At 45.9% G+C, this 27,144-nt stretch overlaps 1 protein-coding gene and 1 pseudogene across 1 annotated transcript in view; one reads left to right on the top strand and one right to left on the bottom strand.

The window, feature by feature from the left end:
- LOC130109155 (sodium- and chloride-dependent GABA transporter 1-like) overlaps nucleotides 1-14,704 on the top strand; it is a 15,990-nt pseudogene extending 1,286 nt beyond the window's left edge.
- A 6,962-nt stretch (nucleotides 14,705-21,666) lies between these two features.
- Nucleotides 21,667-27,144, bottom strand: part of iqsec3a (IQ motif and Sec7 domain ArfGEF 3a) — a 171,371-nt gene continuing 165,893 nt past the window's right edge. The window contains exons 13-15 of the mRNA XM_056277151.1: nucleotides 26,912-27,004; nucleotides 26,474-26,517; nucleotides 21,667-22,230 (exon numbers count right to left, since the gene is read on the bottom strand). Of these exons, the coding sequence (XP_056133126.1) occupies nucleotides 21,667-22,230; nucleotides 26,474-26,517; nucleotides 26,912-27,004 (701 nt within the window). The remainder of the gene's footprint in view (nucleotides 22,231-26,473; nucleotides 26,518-26,911; nucleotides 27,005-27,144) is intronic.

The following is a 27,144-nucleotide window of genomic DNA, read 5'->3' on the forward strand; positions in this document are numbered from 1 at the left end:
CATTTTTTTTGCTCTTTGCCTTTTGTAATTTCCCATGGGGATAAAGTGTATCATTTTGTGTTGTATCATAGCATAATCATACGATAGTGTATCGTATTGTATTGCGTTTTAATTGTATTTTATTGTATCGTATCGTTTCATATTATATTGTATTGTATCATAACGTTGGCATTAGCATGCTATTCTCAGTGTGTGCCATCACCCTTTACTGAGAAACCTCTTTTCACCCCACCTCTCATACTGGCGAGAGCAGGGATGCTTCTACTCTGATGGAAACTTTAAAAAGTAAAAGAGAGAGAGAGAGAGAGAGAAACAAAAACAAAACAACAACAACCATGCCCTTTCTGAATCTGGAGAGAGAGAGAGAGAGAGAGAGAGAGAGAGAGAGAGAGAGAGAGAGAGAGAGAGAGAGAGAGAGAGAGAGAGAGAGAGAGAGAGAGAGAGAGAGAGAGAGAGAGAGAGAGAGAAACAAAACAACAACAACCATGCCATTTCTGAATCTGGAGAGAGAGAGAGAGAGAGAGAGAGAGAGAGAGAGAGAGAGAGAGAGAGAGAGAGAGAGAGAGAGAAACAAAAACAAAGCAACAAGAACCATGCCCTTTCTGAATCTGGAGAGAGAGAGAGAGAGAGAGAGAGAGAGAGAGAGAGAGAGAGAGAGAGAAACAAAAACAAAGCAACAAGAACCATGCCCTTTCTGAATCTGGAGAGAGAGAGAGAGAGAGAGAGAGGAGAGAGAGAGAGAAACAAAAACAAAGCAACAAGAACCATGCCCTTTCTGAATCTGGAGAGAGAGAGAGAGAGAGAGAGAGAGAGAGAGAGAGAGAGAGAGAGAGAGAGAGAGAGAGAGAGAGAGAGAAACAAAAACAAAACAACAACCACGCCCTTTCTGAATCTGCCCCTCGCTGCTCTCTAGAGAATTTCAATCACTATGGATCCAGATTGTGTAGCAATACCCCAAAACAAAATGCACCAGAGCCAGTGTACTAGTATTAGGACTAGTACTTTTATTATGATATTACTGCTTATGAGAAATCTCTACCCAGGAGAGAGACCAGGGAAACAAACAGTGTGATACTAATGGTCATACCTCTTCCCCTCTGTAGGTGTTGGTATTGCTTCGTTGGTGCTGTCCTTCTGGCTGAACATCTATTACATCATCATTATTGCCTGGGCCCTCTACTACTTGTTCAACTCCTTCGGCTCGGTACGTGGCGTCATCTAACGGCGCCAGGACACAGACATTTGTCAAGAGTTTGTTGTGAATACTGAAGTGTAGTTGTTATGAACACGATCCGTTTCAGGTTTCTCTGTTTTCATTACTATTTCATTTGACTTTAAGCGGTACCAGGTAACGCTCCGGATTTCGGCAGCTATGTCTTTTACGTCGCTATCGCAAAGACAACCGAGAGGCTTTTTCTTTTTTTTACATACACATGTATTTATTTACGAGCAGTAGCGCAAAAACAAAACAAAACAAAAACAAAACAATCAATCAAACAAAAACCCCTCAGAAAAGGTGCACCTCATAATATTCACATATGAGATAAAGTAGAATTGCCATATTCTGACATCGATTATCTACTGAATTTGGAGGCCGGAAATAACTGCCGTAAAGCAAGTAGGTTTCGCGCCCGGCGGCAGACAAAACGTGTCACTCTCCCATAGCTGTCACATTACGCAACCGAGATGAATTAAATGATAACGTTAAAGCAAGTCACCCGGGGTGCCATTTTAAGCCATTACATCTGCTAAAGTTAAGATTGTGGGGACTATACTTGACCCCCCCCCCTCCGCTGTGATGGGAAAAGTTTGTAGATACAATTTGAAGAGCAGATCGATCGGGGCGATCTTTTATACAGCTGATTGTGTAACCGGTTATTTTCTTGCCCCCGTGCGGGATTCGATATGGGGTGTACTGCGCCACAAGGCGACATCACTAACCGCTCGGCTCGGCTAAAGGGTCAGACCTGCTAGACAGGCAAAATGGAGGACTACATCATGGGGGCAAACAATGTGTAACGTGCATGGATAAGAAGATACGCAGGCCGCTGGCTGGCGGGTCTGACCCTGTAGTCGAGCGGTTAGCGATGTCTCCTGCGGTGCGGGGTAATACGGGTTCGCTTCCCCAGCCGCGGGCAGTTCCTGTGATTGCGTTGTCCCCCCCGAATTCACCACAAATGAAAGTAAATTGAAAAGAGAAAAAAATGTATTCACCGTTTAAAGTTTTCATCTAAGAGCCGAGAGCGACATAGGTTTGAATTAGGTTTTCATTGTTATGCGGTCTGTCTATCTGTGCCGTCTGCGAGCTGTTTTGTCTACCCGGGCCTTGTGGCAGAGTTTCAAACGTATTTCTAAATGTTCAGAGAGACAGTGGCGCGATGGGGTTCACAACCGTTTTTGTGTTTCATGTTTTGTGCTGTGATACAACAGATGGTTGTCTGGTTATTTAAATGCAGTTGGCCAGTCTGTCTCACCGCAGAATAACAATGGAATAAGTGGTAGGCGCCAGCACTTTTCTTTGAAAAAGGCACACAAATTTTGCTAGGTGTTTGTGTATAATATGTATTTACATTGCTACAGGTGTTTTTGTGTTGGGGGTAAAAAAATGTCTGTTTGTCTGTAGGAGCTGCCATGGCAGAGCTGTGATAACCCCTGGAACACAGAGAAATGCTTCTGCAACTACAGTCTGACGGACACCTCCAACCTGACCAGTGCTGTCACAGAGTTCTGGGAGTAAGTGAACTATGTAGCTGTTCCTTGTGTGTGTGTGTGTGTGTGTGTGTGTGTGTGTGTGTGTGTGTGTGTGTGTGTGTGTGTGTGTGTGTGTGTGTGTGTGTGTGTGTGTGTGTGTGTGTGTGTGTGTGTGTGTGTGTGTGTGTTTTTCTATCCTGATGGGGACAGGATAGAAAAACCTGAAACCACCTACCTTGTGGGGACATTTTATGGGTCTCCATGAGGAAAAGGGTATATTTTAGGGTTAGGACTTGGGTTTAGGGTAAAGGTTAAGGTTAGGCATGTAGTTAGACACATCCAAAGACATGCATGTTAGGGTTAATACTCCTGTCTGTGCCCCTGACCAAGGCAATGGAAAGAAGAACTGGAGTTTGCCCCCGGACGCGGCAGCTGCCCACTGCTTCTATGCAATAGGATGGGTTAGGGGCATCCAGGTAGCGTAGCGGTCTATTCCATTGCCTACCAACACGGGGATCACCACTTCAAATCCCTATGTTACCTCCGGCTTGGTTTGGTGTCCCTACAGACACAATTGGCCATGTCTGCAGGTGGGAAGCCGGATGTGGGTACGTATATGTTCTGGTCACTGCACTAACGCCTCCTCTGGTTGGCCTGTTAAAGGGGGAAGTGGGGAACTGGGGGGAATAGTGTGATCCTCCCACATACTATGTCCCCCCCTGGTGAAACTCCTCGCTGTCAGGTGAAAAGAAGCAGCTAGTGAGTCCACATGTATCAGAAGAGGCATGTGGTAGTCTGCAGCCCTCCCCCGGATTGGCAGAGGGGGTGGAGCAGTGACTGGGACAGCTCGGAAGAGTGGGGTAATTGGACGGATACAATTAGGGAGAAAAAGGGGGGAAAAACCAATAGGATGGGTTAAATGCAGAGAACAAAGTCAAAGAATACAATTCATTCTAACAATACAATGACAAAATGAAGTGGCTGTCTTTCTTCTTCTTTCTTAGTTATAATAATAATTCATTTTATTTATGGGCACCTTTCAGAACACTCAAGGACATCTTACAAAACGCAGCAAAAAGCAAGCAGCACTGTATCAGACATCATAAAATAAATCAAAGCAGGGCTTTCCAGTATAAGTTATGATACAACAGATAGGTATAAGGTCATCATCTGTGCAAAACTCAGTGTGGCTGTAACCATTAAAGTCTGAATCAGACTGAATGTGCCACTTTGAAAGGTATGTTTTGAGATGGGGTTTGAAGGTGGAAAGAGAGTCAATATTGCAATTGACTTGTGGGAGAGAGTTTCTGGGGGGGGCAGAACGACTGAAGGCTCCAGACCCCGTGGTCGTCAAGCGGGCAGGTAGTGTAGTAAGTTGGATGGCAGAAGAGGCTCTGAGAGTGAGTTTGGGAGGGTGTGTGGATGTGAAGGACTTCGGAACGATACGAAGGTGCTGGGTTATGAAGGGCCTTAAAGGTGAGAAGCAGGATCTTGAACGCGATACGGTATTTAACAGTTACGTAACAGTTATGATGGTTAAGGGCTAGGGAATGAATGTAGTCAATGAGGGTCCCCACAAGAATAGGGTAACATGTTATGTGTGTGTGTGTGTGTGTTTGGTGGTGAACACGGGTGCATGTTTGCGTACATGTTTGTCTTTCTGTGCAGGTTTATAGCTGTGTCAGACCACCACATTTGTGTGTGCCTGTGTATTTGTGTGCATGCACTGTGCGCACGTGTGTTAGGGAGTGCGTGCGTGTACATCTCTTGTGTATGCATGTGTGTGCGTATGCGTGTCAGAGTACATTTGAGCATGCATGTGTATTTGCTTTTGGTTTTATACGCTTGAGTATTTGAGTGTTGGGGTAAGCTTGTGTACTTGTGTGTGTCTGACTCCAATATGTATGTGTGTGTGTGTGTGTGTGTGTGTGTGTGTGTGTGTGTGTGTGTGTGTGTGTGTGTGTGTGTGTGTGTGTGTGTGTGTCTCCCTCCAGGCGTAACATGCACCAGTTGTCCGGTGGTCTGGAGGAGCCAGGCAAGCTGCGGTGGCCCCTGGTGGGAACCTTGGCGCTAGCTTGGGGTCCTCGTCTATTTCTCCATCTGGAAAGGAGTCGAGTGGACGGGCAAAGTAAGAGCCCCTCCCTTGCTCTCTCTCTGCCCCCCCCCCTTCTGCTTTCTCTCTCTGTCTGCAACTTAATATTTCTCTCTTTGGCTGTTGAGTGGGGTTGGGGGAGAAAATTGTATTGGTGCAAAATTGTGATACTAAGCCATGATGATTTTAATATCGCAGCATTTTTCTTTTGACTCGCACGTTTCTTGAAGCACACAACAGACGCTGTGTGGGGGGGGGGCGGTTTGATGAGGTGATTTCTACATCTCTGAATGCCTGAATTGTTGGAACTCTTGTTTTCTTTGCTGTTTTCACTCAGTTGCAACTCTTATTATTTATCTGCTCTTGCGGAATGATGTTTCTGTCTTTTTTATTCCCTATTAGTAAGCCGTGTACCATACCTCTTTCTCATTTCATATGTATGGGAGGAAAAAAAAACAGCTTTCAAAACTATTTCCTAAATTAAAATGTCCAGACAGTAATTGGAAGGTGCAAGATAGAGAGATCCAATAAGAGAAAAATAATTTGCTTGGGATTTTCAAATGATGTGGTAAAATGGTAAATGGACTGCGTTTATATGGCGCTTTTCTAGTCTACCGACCACTCAGAGCGCTTTACAATGTACGCCTCACATTCACCTGTTCACACACACAGTCATGCCCTGATGGCGGATAGCCAAATTTAGGCGAGGCGTGTGAGCAGAAACACGTTTACGCATCCACTGCGGGGGAAATTGGATTTAATACGTGGTGGCTGAAAGGGGTTATAAAAATGAACCCCCCCCCCCCAAGGCTCTGGCCTTGATGGACATCACCAATTAACCACAATCATCATGCCATAAAACGGTAAGCCACACTTTTAAGGCTCTGTCAACATCTCCCAGCAAAAAGAAACAGGGGAAATATTTTAGCAGCCGGAGAATATTTCCCCTGCTACTCACACACCTTGGAGACCGGGGTATTTACTACTGCTGCGGTACTGAATTAAGACAAATCGTTTTCCGTTGTTTGCAAAAGTGATTAGCCTACAAACAAACCCACACCTTGTCTGCACTCTTACACACACACACATGCACTAAGGCACACATGCACGTATGCATGCATTGTGCATCTGTGTGTGCATGCAAACGTGCATGCACACACATACACAGGGCATACATACACATAAATCCTTTTGCAGTAATATTCTCAATTTAGTTTCAACTCAAATATGTAAGTGAGACAAGAAAGGAACTGGTGATGTCAAAGCATTATAGAATATCAACTACACAGCGGTAATTACCCTCTGCGTGTCACTGTCTCTGACTGTCTCTGACTCTCTGTCACTCCTCGTTAGGTAGTGTATTTCTCCGCTACCTACCCCTACTTCATGCTGGTCATCCTTTTCTTCCGTGGGGTCACTCTGCCCGGGGCAATAGATGGCATTCTCTTTTATATTACCCCAGACTTCAATAAGCTTGCGAGATCTGAGGTATATACAGCACACACACACACACACACACACACACACACACACACACACACACACACACACACACACACACACACACACACACACACTAGTTCAAAACAGAAATGGGATATGTTGAGAAATGCTGCAGACACAACATGTGTGTGCTTTTCCATAGGTGTGGCTGGATGCAGCCACTCAGATCTTCTTTTCCTATGGACTGGGATTAGGATCACTCATTGCCTTGGGAAGTTACAACACTTACCACAATGACGTGTACAAGTAAGGCAATGCAGTCTCTAGCTTTACACACTGACGGTTTGTGTTTTTCACTGAACTTTTTCAATACAGTCTGTTCTGCTGTTGTCTTTTATTCTTTTTTTTAAAATTAGATAACATATACAATGTGACCGCAAACATTTCAGTATGTGTAGATCAGTAGCTTTCTTTGATTCTTTTCTGACATCCATGTTTTTATTCTTACATCTAACACACACACACACACACACATATATATATATACACACACGCACACACACGTATATAATTTATGTATATTATATCATATATAATAATAATATATCATAATATATATATATAAAGCTTTATTAAAAGAAACACTCAATGGTAGGGGAAGTGCTCAACAAATAAGGAGCAAAATAATAATTATTATAATAATTATTGACAGCTGATGATTGCTTATGGCATGAAACAGGCTTGTACTGTCTCATAAAGAATTTACATGACTCACTGGATTTTATATATATATATATATGTGTGTGTGTGTGTTGTATGTATATATATATGTGTGTGTGTATATAAAACATACAATAAAATATAATTATATGTATATATTAATTATATATTTATAGTAATGAAGTATATATGTGTGTGTGTGTGTGTGTGTGTATATATATATATATCATTGCTTATTGACTCCACTTTGTGTACTTTCCTCTTGTATTTCAGTTGAACTTGTCATGTCAACATGTGTCTTTGGTCCTTTCTGCAGGGACTCCATCATAGTTTGCTGTATCAATTCCTGCACCAGCATGTTTGCAGGCTTTGTCATTTTTTCCATTGTGGGCTTCATGTCTTATATCACAAAGAAACCTGTCCAGGAGTTAGCTGCTTCAGGTATGATAGTTTCTTAAGCCCTCAAAGAAAAAAGAAATTACAAAATGGCTGTATAAGACCCTGCTATGTGTGCTGCGCAGGACCATGTGTGTGTTTAGGGAGAGAAGGAAATGTACTCTCTGGGTTAAATGCACATTTGACCTGTATTTGAATTCATAAAGTTTTTAAATATCTCTATGATACACAATTTTAACTAAAATATATGTATGTGTGTGTGTTTGTTTGTTTCATTCAGGTCCAGGGTTGGCGTTCCTTGCCTATCCTCAGGCAGTCACCCAGCTGCCAATGTCTTCACTGTGGGCCATTCTCTTCTTCTCTATGCTCATGATGCTGGGCCTTGACAGTCAGGTACACACACACACACAGATACACACATACACATGTGCACACATGTACATGCATACATGTGCACACACTCATGCATGTACACATGCGCGAATGCTCACAGATACAATACAGAAATAGTTCAAGCACGAATGAAACAGATTTATGTTGGCTGCTCTTAATTCATCTTGCAGGTATTAATTCATCTTTCTGTGTTATGAAATAATAAGAAAAGCAGTCATGGGTTGGTGGGTGAGGGGGAGAATATTCTGTGAAGCGTGAGCATGATATCAAAATGAAAAACAAATGAATCCATTTCTCAGCCTTATTGTAAAACTACTGCGAACGAGGTCCAACTACAAACCAGTGAGAACACGCACTACTGCGCCGCCAACACAAAAACAAACGAGGGGAGATACGGAAGAAAAATAGTTACTCAAAAAAAAAAAACAACAAACTAATTTTTAAAATTAATAACGCAGCAAGCAAATTAATCACAACTGCTGTTTCACTCAGATCTGACCAGTCTGTGCGTGTATAAAAGTTTCTGTTTCTAAAAGTTTCAAGTTGTGTGTTGCATTTTTGTAAGCTCTGTTTTAGAGTCTGTAGTCTGAGCACTTTGTGTGTGTGTGTGTGTGTGTGTTTTGTGTGTATCTGTGTCCGCTTTCTAGTTCTGTACGGTGGAAGGCTTCATCACGGCATTGATGGATGAATTCCCCATGGTGTTGAGGAAGAGGAAGAAGTCCTTCATCCTTGTCGTCTGCCTCGTCTCCTTCATCATTGGCTTCTCCAACATCACGCAGGTGTTGTTGCATGTGTGTCTGTGTTTTTGTGTGTCTGTCCCTAAACCCACGGCAGTTGTCCATGAATCCTAATTTGATTTTCAGCTGACAAATGGGTATTTATTATTTACTATATGTGTGTGTGTGTTTTTGTTAATCTATGAATATGTGCAGTGCTGTGCGTTGTTTGCGTTAAAAGAACAAAATGTACACACAAACACAGAAAAAAGAACCAAATGTACACACACACACATACACACACACACACATACACAAACAGGAAAAAGAACAAAATGTACACACACACACAGAGAAAAAACAACAAAATGTACACACAAACACAGAAAAAAGAACAAACTGTACAGACACATACGCACACACACACACACACACAAACAGGAAAAAGAACAAAATGTGCACACAAACACAGAGAAAAAACAACAAAATGTGCACACAAACACAGAAAAAGAACAAACTGTACAGACACACACACACACACACACACACACACACACACACACACACACACACAGACCGACAGACAGACAGATAGAAAACTAAACGCACACACACACAGTGTGTTGTGACAGTGGGGAAAAGAAGCCCCTCCTGCATCACATAATGACGGACTGATCCCATAACAACTGATGGTGTTACATTCATCATGCATATTTCATTAAATAAAGAGAACAGTATTAGTATTCAGCCTCTAAAGCAGATGTGTGTGTGTGTGTGCGTGTGTTGTGTGTGTGTGCGTGTGTGTGTGTGTGTGTGTGTGTGTGTGTGTGTGTGTGTGTGTGTGTGTGTGTGTGTGTGCGCGTGCTGAAATCTCCCAGGGTGGCTTGTACGTGTTCAAGCTTTTTGATTACTACTCTGCCAGCGGGATGTGCCTCCTCTACCTCGTCTTCTTCGAGACCGTTTCCATATCCTGGTTCTACGGTAGGACGTCTGTTCTGATCTGTTTGACCGCTTTACCATCGGAGTCCCTGGCCGAATTAAAACAAATGAATTGAATCGCTGGGTTCCTTTATGGTTTGCTAGTGAAGCCGTAAGGGAAGCATGTTGAGACATTCAAAGCAACTTGGCTCTACTGTTGCCATGACTCCACCCTCACACATCAGCACGTTTTTAGCAAATCTTTTGGGAGTGAAACAAAATGTGAACCAGAGGGCGTCCAGGTAGCATGGCGGTCTATTCCGCTGCCTACCAACACGGGGATCGCCGGTTTGAATCCCCGTGTTACCTCCGGCTTGGTTGTGGCGTCCCTACAGGACACAATTAGCCGTGTCGTAGGGGTGGGAAGCCGGATGTGGGTATGTGTCCTGGTCGCTGCGCTAGCGCCTCCTCTGGTCGATCGGGGAGTCTGTTCAGGTCCGGGGGGGGAGGGGGAAACTGGGGGGGGGTAGCGTGATCCTCTCACGCACTACATCCCCCCTGGTGAAACTCCTCACTGTCAGGTGAAAGGAAGCGGCTGGCGACTCCCACATGTATGGGAGGGAGGCGTGTGGCAGTCTGCAGCCCTCCCCGGATCAGCAGAGGGGGTGGAGCAGCGACCAGGACGGGCCCGGAAGAGTGGGGTAATTGGACAAGTACAACTGGGAGAAAAAAATAAAAGGGGGTGGGGGGAGGGATGTAAACCAGGAGCGTTTACATAACCTGATACTGAGAGAATAAACCATCTGACTGCACAGGATGTGATTGATACTGCAAAAACATCCAAGAGAAAAGAAGGGAGAAGGATGTTAAAAGACATTTCCTTGAAATGGGTTTCCATCGCTGGTTGTGTTTGCATACACACACAAAAAAAATCCCATCAGTATTCTGGATACAGAAGTATCCCATCTTGGAGTCGGCGTGCAGCATATAAACTCCGTATCTCATTTTCAGTAGACCTAGCTAAACCCTAATACTGTTTATGAGTAGACCTGCAACGCCTGGGATGTGCTGATAGTAAATGCAGTCACTGTTTATCGTATCGTGTCTCTGTACAATTGTCAGCTTTTCCACCACAAGCAAGTGTGTGATTCTTCTTCTTTTTTTTTTTTTTTTTTTGCAACATTGATTTTATTTCTTTACTTTCCCATTCCAATCCCGCATTTGTTATCTGCGACTTCAGTGTTTTGGGTGGAAAACAGCGTGGTGGAAACACAGCCTCTTGCATCCTTGGTCACTCTGCTGAATGTCACTGCGTGAGTCATATTGAACAAACAGATATCCTTCACCCGTGTGACTGGCCTGCAGGAGACATCTCTCTGCATCACTCTTCCCCTCAGGAAATAACTCCAGTCTCCCTTTCTTTTGTCTTTCACCCCATAAACCTCTCCCCCCTCATTTATTACTGCCATTTCTCTCTCTCTCTCTCTCTCTCTCTCTCTCTCTCTCTCTCTCTCTCTCTCTCTCTCTCTCTCTCTCTCTCTCTCTCTCTCTCTCTCTCTCTCTCTCTCTCTCTCTCTCTTCTCTCTCTCTCTCTCTCTCTCTCTCTCTCTCTCTCTCTCTCTCTCTCTCTCTCTCTCTCTCTCACTCTCTCTCTCTCTCTCTCTCTCTCACTTTCTCTGTGCTGTAGGAGGCGGAGAGGTTCTACCAGGACATTGAGGACATGATCGGCTACCCGGCCCTGTGGCTGGTGGAAACTGTGCTGGATGGTTTTTACTCCGCTAATCTGCCTGGTAGGCTCGGCTCATCGATGAACGCTGATCTCCAAGTTAAGCCCCATGGCCTGAACCATACCGCTACATAAGGAATTAGAAAAGCTGAAAATCGTGACGCTGTCTCATTTTTTGAACATGTTATTGTTAAGATGCTATTTTAATTTAAGAGCACGGGTACTCTGTTTTGGCCAATACTTGGTATGTTGTAGGGTGGCATGGTGGTGCAGTGGTTAGCATGGTCGCCTCACAGCAAGACGGTCCTGGGTTCGAGTCCTGGGGTAGCCCAACCTGGGGGGGGTCGTCCCGGGTTGTCCTCTGTGTGGAGTTTGCATGTTCTCCCCGTGTCTGCATGGGTTTGCTCCGGGTGCTCCGGGTGCTCCGGTTTGGTGAGTATGAAAATGATGCAAATCATATGCTAGGGCCTTCACAGGCACCAGATCTCAACCCTGTTGAACACCTATGGGAGATTTTGGACTGATGTGTTAGACAGCGTTCTCCACCACCATCATCAAAACACCAAATGAGGGAATGTCTACTGGAAGAATGGTGCTCCATCCCTCCAGTAGAGCTCAGAGACTTGCAGAATCTATGACAAGGAGCTCTGAAGCTGTTCTGGAGACTCGTGGTGGCCCAACACCTTACTAAGACACTTTATATTGGTTTTTCCTTTCATTTGTCACCCGTCTGAATGTGAAGGAAATGGGAACATGTCTTCAAGCTCACCATTTGGTAGCACTCCTAAGGTGGAATTGTCATGATTTATTCACTTCGCCCTTTCCTATGTTGGTAAATGTTTCAATGCATGGATGGTGAGATCCTTTTTGCCGCTGCACTGCAGTGAGTTTGACATGATAAAAAGCCGTATTGATTGGAAATTAAGGCGCTTAATCATCATTTACTCACTGGACAGAGATGAATGGGCCTAGTCTGTCAATATTTGTGTAATGTCTGGAATATTGAAAGTGATACTAATCCTGGTACAATGCATGCATAATCAGTCCAAATGATTCATTTATTCAAAATCCTCACACAATCACAAATGCCCGGGACCTCTATTTGAATTGTCTTTCAGCAAGACCACAAACCTCTCGTAACATTTGCACGGTATCATGAAATTGTTCTTTTATACTTCAGTCCTGCAGATTTACATGCAAACAAATGTTCATTTTGATCCTGGCATATTAAGACAATCTGCATATATCCAAATCATGGTTGCTTTTGGAGAGCCGTCCTTCCATTATCCAAGCCGCTTATCCCAACAGGGGTCGCGGGATGCTGGAGTCTATCCCAGCAGTCATTGGGCAGCAGGCGGGGAGACACCCTGCACAGGCCGCCAGTCCATTACAGGGCCTACACACACACGCACACACACATTCACACCTAGGGGCAATTTAGTATGGCTGATTCACCTGACCTACCTGTCTTTGGACTGTGGGAGGAAACCCATGCAGACACGGGGAGAACATGCAAACTCCACACAGAGGACAACCGGTGGTCGTCCCGGGACTTGAACCCAGGACCTTCTTACTGTGAGGCGACCGCGCTAACCACTGTGCCGCTCCCCCTCCCAAGATCACCATACCTATACTGAACTTAAAAAGGACATCTGCTCGACATAGTCCATTACAGCACAGAGCCCCCCAGCTCATTCAAACCACCAACCTCAGCCTCCCTGTAACTGGGATTACAGGCACGCGCCACAGTGCCCGGCTGCTTTTGGAGCCGCTCATTATAATGTACAGCATGCAATGTTTTGTATCTGCAGCATAGCAGACAAAATGCAAAAGAAAGTAGCAGTGAGGTTGGAGAGGAAGTTGTGGTGGCTAACAAGCAGATATGTCAGACCATTCTCATAGGTGACCTTTGTCAGCTGATATTACAATGTCGATCGCTAATAACTCGGGTTCAATAAGGAAAAAACAAAAATTCAGGACTGAAGTTTTATCCTCTGTCTTGAAATGAGCACACAAAAACACAACTTAGCTCACAGGATCAGCATAAGTATTATTTCAGTTGCAAACATGGTAGTGTGTACATCGGTATTTCTCACGTTTGTTGCTTTTAAAGTCTGCTGAAGTGTTGTTTCATGTGGTAGGGGGTATTTACCTTCAGCGCCATAGAGATGACCCCGCTGACTTTGGGGAAGTACGTGTACCCACTGTGGGGCCAGGCAATTGGATGGTTAATGGCTTTGTCCTCCATGATGCTGATACCCGGCTATGTCATCTACATGTTCTGTACCACCAAGGGGGGCTTCAAACAGGTAAACACGTCCTTTGGGGTTTCCCTCTTTGTCCTTGTACTCAAAGAGTCGCCGCTGTTTTTTGTGGTCATCGCCTACACACATGCAGAAGTATCTGAAATTGTTCAAATTGAATAGTTAAGTTCAATTTTCTATAAACACTGAAAGAGCGCTGTGCCGGCATTAAATTATGTACTATAACCAAAATCTGATTGATCAACTTGATTGATTGATTGATTGGTCGGGTGGTTGATTGATTGATTGATTGATACAAGTGAATATTCATGCCCTATAGCGTATATCAACAAAAGAAGGAACTTCCCTCAGATGTTGACAACACTGGTGAAAATTAGGACGGTGTTATTCTTATCCATAATGAGAAGGGGATTGTGGGAATTGTGGGAACATTTTGCAGCTAATGTTTTGAAGAAATACAGGTGAAATTACATCTTCAAAGTAGTTGTCTTATTAAACAGAATGTGTTAAAAAGCGACAACAAACATGATATGAGGGGTGGCGTGGCGGTCTATTCCGTTGCCTACCAACACGGGGATCACCGGTTCGAATCCCCGTGTTGCCTCCGGCTTGGTCGGGCGTCCCTACAGACACAAATGGCCGTGTCTGCGGGTTGGAAGCCGGATGTGGGTACGTGTCCTGGTCGCTGCACTAGCGCCTCCTCTGGTTGTTCAGGGCGCCTGTTCGGCGGGGAGGAACTGGGGAGAATAGCGTTATCCTCCCACGCGCCGCGTCCCCCTGGTGAAACTCCTCACTGTCAGGTGAAAAGCGGCTGGCGACGCCACATGTATGGGAGGAGGCATGTGGTAGTCTGCAGCCCTCCCCGGATCGGCAGAGGGGGCGGAGCAGCGACCAGGATGGCCCAGAAGAGTGGGGGCAATTGGCCAAGTACAATTGGGGGGAAATCCAAAAACCTAAAAAAAGGGAAAAGATACGCGGGAAGGGATTTCCTCCAGTGCCGTAAACTGTGGCGAGGTTTGAGCTTAGAGGAAGGCGTCAGTCTGACCAACGTGAATCTGACCAACCTTGAGTTTTTAAACTAAACCGTCCATTTTGTTATTCCACATTTTCCTCCGTGTCCACCCTGTCTCTCCTCGCCTTACTCGCCATCCACATCGGCCCCCGACTTCCTCGGAACCGAGAAATTACTGTCGGGCACATGAGACCAACCTCAGTTCGACTAATCCTCCCCACTTTCTTTGTCGGGCAGCGCTGGCAGAAGATGACCACCTCGCGAGAAGATGATAAGCCATCGGGGCATGAAGAAGTCACACACCCGGCCAGCGTGGCTGAAGCCCCGGTCTAGGCAGAATCAGTAAGGTAAAAATATTCTGCCCCCCCCTCCCTGCCTCCCCCATCCCTCCCTCTTTTCTTCCTCGACTTCCTCCCCTGTCAGCCTTGAAGTTCGACAGCTGGATGGGTGTCATCTATCTGCCGTTTCCACCCGTCTTAAATTGAGCAGAATAATCAAGTGGCGGAGGAACGAAGGAAGGAGGGAGAGAGTTTCGATAAGTCGAATAATCGCTGCGACCAATCAGAAGGTTCCTTCTAATGAGGCTCGAGGAAACGATGCCGCCGCTGAGGGGCTGCGTCGGATAATGTTGTTCGTCAAAGCTTCTCTGCGAAGCTACTGTTCCTCTGTCTCCTTCACCGCGAGCTGACAGCTAAACGGCTGTTTTGCTGTAATGTGGGGAATGTCTCCACAAAGGCAGCGAACAATCTGGTAAAGCGTTGATTTCAGCGGCCCCGCTGGAGGAACCAGTTATAGCCGCGTGACGTAGTTACAATCACAGACCACAGTAAATGTCCTGTATGTCGTGCCATTTGTCAGTTAGGCATTAAGTGTTACACTTGTTGTGTGTGGCGATTGCTGCACGTGTATTGGTCACTTAAAAAGTACTTTTATTTATAGCTGTATGATAAATGTATGTAATGCATCACAGCAGTCTACCTGCATACCGTTACCACAGCGTATTGGTCTTGTCATTGGACCGGATTGTGTTATGCCAAGAGGTATTCTTCTGTGAAGCACAACGCAGTCTACTGACTGTAGAGCAAGTATACGTGGATTAACTCTGACACCGGTCACATGCTCGGCACTGTTATATACTGTATTCATAAATGTTGCCAGTGTCTTCGTGGAAACGGCTGTAAATATCGTTATGTCAAATAGTCCAAGTGCAGTACTTGTTTTTTATTAAGAGAAACGCAAGGTTTTTGATGATGATGATGATGATGATGATGAAATAATGCAAAGTGTGTCAGCATACTGTGTTATGTCAATTTCGGGACTGTACGCAACAGAAAGTGTGAAGAATTTGCTTTGACGTTCATCCGTTATATTTTTCAAGTCGATGAAAACAAATAAATAGAAACAAACTACAATTAAAACCCGCCTCCCTCATCAGCGTTAGCTTCTTTGTGCTGGGTTTTGTTTTACACTGACTTCTTTTAAAAAAAAAAACATTTATCTCTAGTTTTTCCCCTTATCCCACCCGATTAACCCAGTGGAATATGGCCGGAACTCTTGTCGAATAACTCCCCTGGCTCACGTTTCCACAGGAAGGAGATAGTCGTAACACCAGCTTCCTTCCAACTCGTGTTGGCTGCTCTCGCTGTTTTACACGCTGAAGCCTCCTCGCATGGATCGCATCACCTTCAGGCCGCGAAGGAGGCGTAGGGAGAACGCTTTCGGTTGCTTGGCTGCAGGCGCCCGGGTGGGCCAGAGGGGTCGCTGGAGAACGACGAGTCCCCGAACACTACACCGATCTACACTCACTATCCCTCGGGTAAGGGCGGCCTAATGAAGGCCTCACCCCGTGGACGCTCTGGCCGTGACCGGTTACGTTACATTGACTTCTAATGTAATATGTTTCAGTCAACGACTGCATAATAGGGATCAATACTCTTGTTTTGTTTGAGACGCTGTCCTCCAGATTTTTTCTTCCCTTTTTCTCCCCAATTGTACTTGGCCAATTACCCCACTCTTCCGAGCCGTCCCGGTCGCTGCTCCACCCCCTCTGCTGATCCAGGGAGGACTGCAGACGACCACATGCCTCCTCCGATACATGTGGAGTCGCCTGCTGCTTCTTTTCACCTGACAGTGATGAGTTTCACCAGGGGGACGTGGCGTGTGGGAAGATCACGCTATCCCCCCCAGTTCCCCCTCCCCCCTGAACAGGCACCCCAAATGACCAGAGGAGGCGCTAGTGCAGCGATCAGGACACATACCCACATCCGGCTTCCCACCTGCAGACATGGCCAATTGTGTCTGTAGGGACACCGAACCAAGCCGGAGGTAACATGGGGATTCGAACCGGCGATCCCCATGTTGGTAGGCAATGGAATAGACTGCCACGCCACTCGGACGCCCCTGTCCTCCAGATTTACTGCATGCAAGAACAAGTAGTGAAGTCTATAAAAGATGACCTGCAATTTTTGCCAGTTTTGCAGTGATGTACCATCAGCTGATACTGAAATGAACTCCTGTAGAAATCTGCAGCAGTTAGCCAGTTAGAGCATCGGAGGCGCTATTTATTTAAAATTAGGGATTTTTTTTCTAGGCTGTGTGGAAAAATGGCATCTCCTCTGTATTACGTTGTGCACTGATAAGACCCCACTGGCCAAAAGGTGAAGAGCCACCAAAAATGTGAGTGGTGCAGGTGCTACTGCATGGCTTCCTCTGGTCTGAGGTACCACTTCATTATTCATTTCTTCCAGGATAGGAAGAATTGCAGGCTTTGGCAAACCACGCATCCTCACCTCATCTTCAGGCATCCTAAAGGGTCATGCATGCATGAAAAATTTCCTCATCTCTATCCGGAACAACACCAGCAGCTATGTTTGTGCTGAAGAGAAAACATACTTCCAGTCTTCCACTGGCCGTTAAATATGGCACGCAATTCAGGGGTAACAGATTGGGTTTCCTCTACTAAATCAAATGGGGAGGTGCAATTTTGATCATTTGCATTATCCCCTCCCTCGGTTTTGCCCCTTCTATTTGACATGCTTAAAAGAAATATTAATTAGGTCAACAGTGTGAGATGTTTTTGTTTTTGGAATTTTTCTCCCCAATTATATCCGGCCAATTACCCCTCTCCCGAGCTGTCCCAGTCATTTCTCCACCCCGGGGCTCTGCCGATCCGGAGAGGGCTGCAGACTATCACATGCCTCCTCTGATACATGTGGAGTCACCAGCTGCTTCTTTTCACTTGACAGTGAGGAGTTTCACCGGGGGGACGTAGCGCGTGCGTGGATCACGCTATCCCCCCCAGTTCCCCCTCCCCCTTGAACAGGCCGACCAGAGGAGGCGCTAGTGCAGCGACCAGGACTCATACCCACATCTGGCTTCCCACCTGCAGACACGGCCAATTGTGTCTGTAGGGATACTTGACCAAGCCGGAGGTAACACGGGGGATTCGAACCTTTTTACGCACACGGAATGGCATTAGCGCTACCGCAAACCTCTCGTAAACCTGGGGATAATTTTTGAATCAAACCAAATTTTTGACCACATTTTTTATCATGTAAAATGGGCCTCTTTGGGAATGACTGAATCTGGGTTCGTCATGCTTCATCACAGTCTTCCTCACAGTCTTTTAATACAACATGGCCCCTGCAACAACAAAAAAAAACAATCCCAAGCTTTGTATTCAAAGTATCTGAGATGTTATGTGCCGACTGGGGATGAGACGTCATGGGTGAGAGGATCAGAGAATCAGACGGTTTGGTCAATTGACTGAAATAATCTTTAATAGCATGTTGATATTCTGCACAGGTAGAGAGGAATTCAAAGCCAACCGAGGAAAGTGATGGTTCATAAGTCAGTAATGCTCAGTTTCTACGTCTGCCTTTAAAAATGTCCCGTTTTTCATTGTCATTTTTATTTTATTTTTTTGTATGCGTGTGTGTATTTTTTGTAAGTATGAGCAAACACAGTGCTAAAAAGCCAGGAGAGAAGAGGTCCACATATCACCCCAGAAGCAGTGCATTGGCATGGCTGAGCCCTTTTGTCTGTATCTCTAAGGTTTGCCAGCGCTGTGCTGTAATGTCATATGCTGCCCTTAGGCGTTGCTACATAAACCTTTGATTATCAACGTCACCTCATAGTCGTATTTATCAGATACACGGCGTGTCCTCTATCGGTGTATTACATCCCAAAGAGCTCAAAGATATAGGAAAAACTGGGGGACCATGACACACAGAAAAGTGAAAACGGCAAAATGGAGGCCTCCGACCCAAATATAATGCACATTATTATTTTCGAGAATGGTCACAGAAACACGTCTGAAGCGAATGTCGTCCGTTTCTTGCCACTCGCCATTGTCAGTGGTTATTCAGAAATCCCGTCCCACACATTTATTTAGCACAAACACAAAAGACGCTCACGTTAAAGTGCATTGTGAGCGAGACGCGAGGACATACTGATACACCATATAGCTACATCTTCATCTCCCAGCACGATGCTCAGAAGAAATGCAGTCATGCACAAAAAAAAAAAAAAAAAATCAAAACGAAAACAATCTCAAGACCTTGGAGAATCATATCTCATCAGGCCTTGAACAAACAAACGCAAGGATTCGTTCTGAAAGTTGAGATCCGAGAGAGAAATCAAACAAGCAGGTTTTCCTTGGTGTGCATGCGCCGTGAAGTCGAAAGTACCTGTAGAAGTGCTAGTGCTTTCTAAGAGATGTGCCACAATTCATACGACACAGTTCAAACCCTAACCTCCAAACATTTAATTTTGTTGGATCTTTGATTACATCGTTTTTTCCCTCTGGGATAATAACAAGGAATGGAAAGAAATTTGGACATCTTTTTTTTTTCTTAACGAATGATTAGGGTGCTAGTGTGAGTTGGCCACGCGCGCGCGCACATGCACGCACGCGCGCACACACACACACACACACACACACACACACCTTCTCTGCCAGCACTACACAACAGACAGTTTTACCCAGAACAGACTCTTTCATTAGGTGGCGCTATATTAAATTAAAAAAGACCTTCAAACGAGACACAAGAGAGGCAGGAAAACTGAGCGTCCATTCAACAGTGCCTGGTGGAGGTTATGTTTAAAAGATGGGAGCATTAAGACTGGGGCAGTCGCTGACCTATTTCAGTACGAAGGACACAAGGCGGGGCATTGCATGATGACAACGCTAAAGGTGGCGCGCTCACCCCCTTCAGAAACAGCCTGAACCGGATATTTACAACCCAGGCCAGGGTGCAGAGCAAGAGATCAAGTATGCGTTCTCCTCTCCCTTTCAAATTTAAAGCTGCCAAGCCAACAGTGTGAACACTACAATTAATACCGGCGCTTGCGACGTGAGTTGTGCGTGCGTCTCTGAGATCGGGGGTTTTGTGTTTTGTGTGGCATTTGCCTTTTGAAAATGTCAGCTTAAAAGGTTGTCTGGGAAAAGAAAACACTGGAGCGAAAACAATACCGAGTCTGGTACAGACAAGCATTCGTGACAGAAGTTTTTCATTCCTAAATGGCTCCGCTGGGGCAAACAAAACAAAGGTGGAACTCATCAAATATTAAATGGGCCCGACACGCATCTTAACGCTAATGACGTTCTCTCGAGCTATAAAACGTTTTAAAGTCGGACCAAAATAAACACCAATGTTTTCTAACAACACTTATTACTTTAATTGGTATGCATTATGGACTCTCTTTTTCTCCTGAAATAAAAATAAGTTATAAAAGAGCTCTCCCCAGTTCAGCTCCCTCAGCCATTCGTATTTCTGACGCTCATGTCGTCAGACTTGGTCATTTACATACAGCCAATCAGATCAAATCATGCAAATATGAAGCCCCGCCCACGCATTCCACCGTCCTTAGCTTGTACTTGTCACTCAAAGGTTAGCTAACGAATAAACGAGCACCAGACCCGCACAGTTCCCGTACAGTTCTTCAGTCAGGATAATTTTAAAGGTGTTAAAAAAAGATTTTTAGACGCGAAAACTTACCAACTTTTAAGAAAATAAAGCAAAAGAAGCGGTATAACGAGCTGTCTCCTTGTCTGCGGGGCAACATGTGACACTGTTCGGTGTCCCGTATTTACAACGAAAAGGCTTTCGAAATGATGCCAGAACACGTGATTCAAACCATTTGGCAACAGCGGGGCGTTTCGCTCCGTCGGCACGTGAATGTGGCCAGGGTTTCTGGCAGCGTCCCACAGTGGCGCACGTTTAACGCGTCACGAACGAGCGCGCCAATCCGAAGCGCGACAAGCAGGAGCTGTCGTGGGGCGACTTGGTTTGGCGGTAAGCGGTTTTGATTGGTTGCCTTTGTTTCCCGTCATCCTTCACTGTAGGGCGATCTATGCAGAGCGACAATGGGGAGATGGCGACGGTGTTTTGCGACGACAGCGAGAGAGGAGCGGATGACAGCTTATCAGAAGACGTGTTTTCTTGGATAGAATAGAGAACGACAGACAGCGCGGGGGGGGATCTCCATCAAAATAAATAGGCAAGACATCAAACAAGGAGACAGATTTCGAAGAATTATCGTTCTGTTCATTTCATTGCTACTTATGGGAGAAGCTGGGAAGGACCGTTTGCTGAAAGCATAAGTTTTTTTTCCTCTTTTCTTTTTTTTTTTTTAGCCCTAGCGGTTAGTCAAGTGCAACGTCTTTTTTAGTGGAGGCTTAGTTTGGCACACAACTATTTCATCAAGTGTCAACTATGCACGCACGCCACACACACAGCACGGTAGGCATGAGGTCAGGGAGGATAACAGCGAACACAGGCCTTCCTTGGAGCGCCGCAGATCCATCACCGAGACAATCCGGGACGCCAGGACCACGTGTTTCTGCTGATGGTGAACTGTGCACTGCAACTACAAGGAATCCCTCCGGAAACTAAACATCCGGGGGTTTTCTCTAGCGTCAAAGAGTTAAAACTGACAAAATGTTATAGAAATTTGTTAAAACTACATAATATTTCAAAATACGTGTGGAATCAAGTAAAACGAATCACCACCTCTTACCTCCCCGTCTCTTTTTGAACCTTGATTCTCTTTTTAATTCTTAATTTCCTTAAATATATGCATATAGATGTGATTTTTATATGTTTTCTTATAGCTTTCTTCTCTATGTATATATGTACATAATGTACTGTTAGGTAAAGAAGGGGTGGTGTTGAGCAGGTATAAGGGTATGTGTGTGTTTTGGTTTGTGTGTACGTGCTTGTGTTTGTGGTATGTGTGTGTGTGTGTGTGTGTGTGTGTTATTGAAAAGGGATTCTAGTCAGTTTTAGTCTTATTTACACCATGCTTCGAGAGCCGCTGGGGGTCCGCTGTAGGCCAAGGCGGGGATCAGGGGGAATGTACTGGTGAGGGTGGTTATAAGGCGGGGGCGGCGGGGGTAGCGGGGGCTGGTGGCCATCTTTGCCATGGGAGCCGTCCGGCGTGCGGACCGGGGTGGACATGGCCGACTGGCTGAGCTGGTGGTGGCTGTGGGTGTGATGCTGGTAGTGGTGATGGTGGTGCGTGGGGGTTTGGCTGAGGAAGGCCTCCACATGGCCATGGCCGCTGTTATCCAGCACGATGACCTTGACGATCTGCTGACACTGGATAAGCGTCTCGGGCCGCAGATCAGCCATACTGACGGCGGGCTGGTGGTGCTGCTGAAGGTGGAGGTGGTGGGCAGGGGTGCTCGCCGCTGACTGCAGCTGCGGGTGCTGTGGGGGAGGTGCCGGCCCCTGGAGAGGAGGCCCCTGCTGGAAGAGTGGCTCCCCCCGGTGGTTAAGAAGTGCCGCACTCTCGGGGCTCCGAGCCATGTTGCTGCTGCTGAGCTGGTACGTCTGAAGCCTGTTGTGAATTGACACCTAGTTTAGAAGACAGCCAAGAGAACAGCATCAAATGTTATAAAACTTGGTTCCTCCTCTATGGTCCGTCAAGCCCTCATTTTCTTTTTTTGGGGGGTGGGGTGGGGTGGGGTGTGAACACACAGCACACTCACACTCACTCTCATACACAGGGCATGCGTGGGGGCTTAGGTGTGAGGGAATCAGTGGGAGGTGAATAACTAGTGAGACTAGTGCACCCCCGCCTTGAGCCCCGTTGGGTACTGGTGGGGGTTGGATGCTGGGAACACTGGTGTGTGACTGGTGGGGTCGGTGGACAGAGAAACAGGGGTGGGCCTAAGATCTGTTTGTGTTTCCCTACAGGTGGGCCCCGGTGGTTCAAAGGGTGACACTGAGGGCCCCTGTGTCTCCCTTCCAAACCACTGTGTGGCGCTACGGGGAGGCCGGGGAGGTGGACAGCGGACACGTTGGGGTAGGGTGGGGTGGGTGGTGTTGGGGGGAGGGGTACGAGAACGAAGACGAAGGTCAAAACGAAGACGTGGGAGAAGTGGAAGAAGAGGAGGAGGCGGGCGGACTGACATCCACAGACGTCCACAGGCAACACTCATCAAATTGCAAACCTCCATTTATCACATTCTGCTTAAACCTCTTTTTTTTTGTTTCTTTTAGACTTTTTTTTTCTCCTCCACTTTCCTTTGTTTCCGATATATTATCGACCTCATCTGTGGTCTACTAGGGGGAAACATAACAGGGTCCATCAACTCTCCAACTGTCCTATTGTTCACGAGGTGTGTCTTTTAAAGTCGCGGTAGGTATAAACATGCGATTACAGAGAAGTGAAATAGGGATTACAGCAATTTACTCCTACTCATTTACTAGATATCTGTCGTTTTTAAGAGAGAGAGAGAGAGAGAGAGAGCTCCATTAACATTCTGCCCACAACTGCTGGTCCTGGGTGACTTGACTCATATTTGAACGGTGCCAAACGGCGAATACGTGATTCATCCTGAGAGGAATTTCAGTCAACTCTGGCTGAAAGTAAAAAAAAAGAGTTTTCCTCTGCTGCATAGGGAGGGAACTTTGCTCCAGAGATGGCGCACGGATTTCAAACTCTGGTTTAAAATGCTCCCCTGCACCTCATTATCATAACAGTAAATATTCATCCATCCAATAGTCCACATAATGAATGTAATCCAAATCATTTTTCTTTTTGGTAACTGAAACACATTAAAAGCCTCTGATAATGAAAGCGGAAAAAAACACCCGAAGCCTTTATGCAGACTCAAGGCACAATATGAGAATTGATGGGTATATCAAACTGAAAGGGACTGTCTTGATTGTTTTTGACTGAGAGGAAATGAACAATTCTCCACAGAGGAGCTCATTGTGAGACGACGAGGCAAAACGCTCGTGGCTGCAACCGTCTCGAGAAAGCTCCTCGAGCTGCGACGGTGAAGCTCGGTAATGCAGCCGGGGAGGGAAAGGGAGGATCATCCACAATCTTCAAGAAGACTCCGGTAGCCCTTCCTCTGCTACATTAACACCAGATTGACTTTCCTCAAGCGCAGTCGTTTTTTCTTTGTGCGAGTCATCTTTGTTGTTGTGGTATTTTTATTATATGGATGTAGCTTTGGCAGCATCTCGCTGTTTCACCTTCTGTTACTCGTGAAACGTATTTCTTAACAGCAGACTGCACATTTCCTTTCACGGCAAAACTTAAAGAGAAATTTAACATCTTCTCCAGGGAGTCAGACATCGCTCGTCCTGTCTCTTGTGTAAGCGTGACTCTGCAGATGACCCGCCGGTACCCACAGATGAATGTGTTTTGACAGCTAACGCCTCCCTGCTAGTCGTTGACCTTTAGGCTTTGTGGCAGAAAGAGAGGGGGCTGGCGAAGGTAGCGCAGACAACCACAAAGAGGAACCTGAGGTGCAAAACATGGGCGAGCAGGCTGAAGAGTCCTCGTGTGACACGGTGGCAATACCATCCATCCATCCATCTGGAGTCGGTCGTCGGTGTTGGGTGAATTCACTACCGGTTGAATGGTTGAATTTGGTTTATTTTTTAATAGTTGATGAGGTGTTGTTCTATGTGTGCGAGGCATACAGGGGGACTCTTTGGAGATAGGAGGTTATACTTTGACAGCAGCAGTATGACGTTCTTCATTTAACATAGATTGTTGTGTTGTAGTGTTGTTATTCCATGTTAAGTACACAGAGAGAGCCACAAAACCGGAGTCAAATTCCATGTAGTGCAAACCTACATGGCCAATAAACATGATTCTGATTCATTTACGGCTGCATCTGAAGGGAGAAATGCCCCTGCTGGCGAGTTAAAGTTGATCATCAGCTCCCAAATTAAGAAAAAGGCGCTTTCATAAAACGACCAAAGTATTTTACAATGAGAAAAATGGCCTCGGAGCTGTTCCGTTGCTTTCGTACCTTTATTAAAAAAAAAAAAAAAAAAACTTTTTTTTCTCCAGCCCCATAAAAGTAAGTTTGTTCCAAGGTACTCATTGTCTCACAGCAGGGAAATTTAAGTACACGAAATTAATTATGATTGAGCCTTTAAGCATGTAGAAGATTACCTGTACAGTTTTATGCATATTGTAATTAAACTTGTGCAAACCGGGAGTAAAGAGAACGATACCTATGCATGAGGCGTCTACAGCTAAATGTTTAAACTATCAAGTTTAACTGCTGCTGAACAGCAAACCGATCCGGTGCATTTAGCTTAGCACACAAGCACAGGGCGGCACGGTGGCCCAGTGGTTAGCGCTGTCACCTCACAGCAAGAGGGTCCTGGGTTCGAACCCCGGGGTTGTGCACCTTGGGGGTCATCCCGAGGTTGTCCTCTGTGTGGAGTTTGCACGTTCTCCCCGTGTCTGCGTGAGTTTTCTCCGGGAGCTCCGGTTTCCCCCACCATCAAAAAGACATGCATGTTAGGGTTAATACTCCCATCTGTGCCCCTGACCGAGGCATGGGGCAAGACGAACTGGAGTTGGTCCCCGGGCGCTGCACGGTGGCTGCCCACTGCTCCTAGCTACACAACTAGGAAATACAGACAAGGAATTCCCCCCGAAGGGGATTAATATAGTAAAAAAAAAAAAAAAAAAGCTTCTACCTTGCACATATTCAGGAACACACAAAAGATGACTACAAAAGGTCATCTAATGCCTCGAGGTCGGTAACTGCAAAGCCCCCTGGGTAGTGCAGTTCAGCTTGGGCGAAACGCAAAATTTTCCTCGCAGTAAAGGCAAGCGGAGGAGAGGTGAGAGATTCCTGTGGGGTGAACATCAACTTTAACTTCCCGCTTGTGTGTTGATGAAGGAGTCCGTTGTGGTGAAATACGCACATACACCTGTGTGAACACAGACACCACACGCGTGCATAAGCTGATATTAAGCTTATTCCAACAAAGGCGCCCCTCTCATTGTCTTGAAAAGGCCTAAAGGACTCCACGTTTCAGTTTGGGTTATTAAATGCTAATTATAGCCTAATTCTTAGGCTTGCATTTATGTCTTACATATGAGCCTAGGGCGGCACGGTGGCGCAGTGGTTAGCACAGTTGCCTCACAGCAAGAAGGTCCTGGGTTCAAGCCCCGGGGTAGTCTAACCTTGGGGGGTCATCTCAGGTCATCCTCTGTGTGGAGTTTGCATGTTCTCCCTGTGTCTGCGTGGGTTTCCTCCGGGGCTCCGGTTTCCCCCCACAGTCCAAAGACATGTAGGTCAGGTGAACCGGTCGTACTAAATTGTCCCTGGGTGTGAATGTGTGTGTATGTGGGTTGGCCCTGTGATGGCCTGGCGGCCTGTCCAGGGTGTCTCCCCACCTGCCGCCCAGTGACTGTTGGGATAGGGTCCAGCATCTCCGCGACCCTGAGAGCAGGATAAGCGGTTCGGATAATGGATGGATGGATATGAGCCTAGGGTATTTTCAGGGAGCATAACCTGTTGAGATTCATAACCTTATTAAGTGTCCCAAACCACCATCTTTCTTTTTGTTGTTGTTGTTGTTTGAGAGCAAGGGAATGGACTATCTATTTGGGTTTGTTGGACTAACTCACATGCCCGCAGCACGTTCCCCGACGACACTCATTCGCTCATTCACTCTCAGTCACACGCGCTAGCTTGACACCTCCAAAGCTAACGATAACGGCTAGCCCCGGGGGTCTCGCCCTGTCTCCTCCTACCCTAAAAGTGACTCTCTGCGCTAAAACACACACTTACCTCTTGGTCGGGACATGGTCCTATCATTAAGCACTTACCTCGACTGCGTTTGGTCCGCTTCGGTCATCCACATCCCGGTTTCCTGTGGGGACGAGGAGGAGAACAGGAGGACGGACAGGATCAAGTGACAGCAAGGCCAACGCTACTCACTCAGAAATACTGTACATTTTGAATTGAGTCACGTATTTCAAGATGTCACATTGTTAAAGTGATTATCTCCCATAGTCGCACACTTGTTAATACACTCAGAAAAAAAAAATAATGAGAAAATGCACAAATTGAATTACTAGTTAGGATTATAAAATAAAAGTTCCAACAAATCAATTCACCAAGGAATGCCGGTGGCAGATAAACATTATTTCGACAACGGGCACAAGCTCTCAGTGAGGGAATTTCAATACAACACATTTTTTTTCCTGTTCAACTTTGTGAGAAAACATACACGCACAGACACACACACACAGACACACACAGACCTGACGGAGAACCTTGTTTTCCACGCAGCTCTAACTGAGTGCCATTGTTCTTTGCTGAGTGTGTCTTGGCTCCCTGTTGCTTCTCCAACTCCCCTGGAATAGATGGAGGACGGGAGGATGATCATTACCAAGCAGGAGGAGGCAGAGGGCAAAGATAGATAGACAGACAGACAGACAGACAGACAGACAGACAGACAGATAGATAGATAGATAGATAGATAGATAGATAGATA

Source organism: Lampris incognitus, chromosome 3, assembly GCF_029633865.1.
Source record: "Lampris incognitus isolate fLamInc1 chromosome 3, fLamInc1.hap2, whole genome shotgun sequence".
Lineage (NCBI taxonomy): Eukaryota > Metazoa > Chordata > Actinopteri > Lampriformes > Lampridae > Lampris > Lampris incognitus.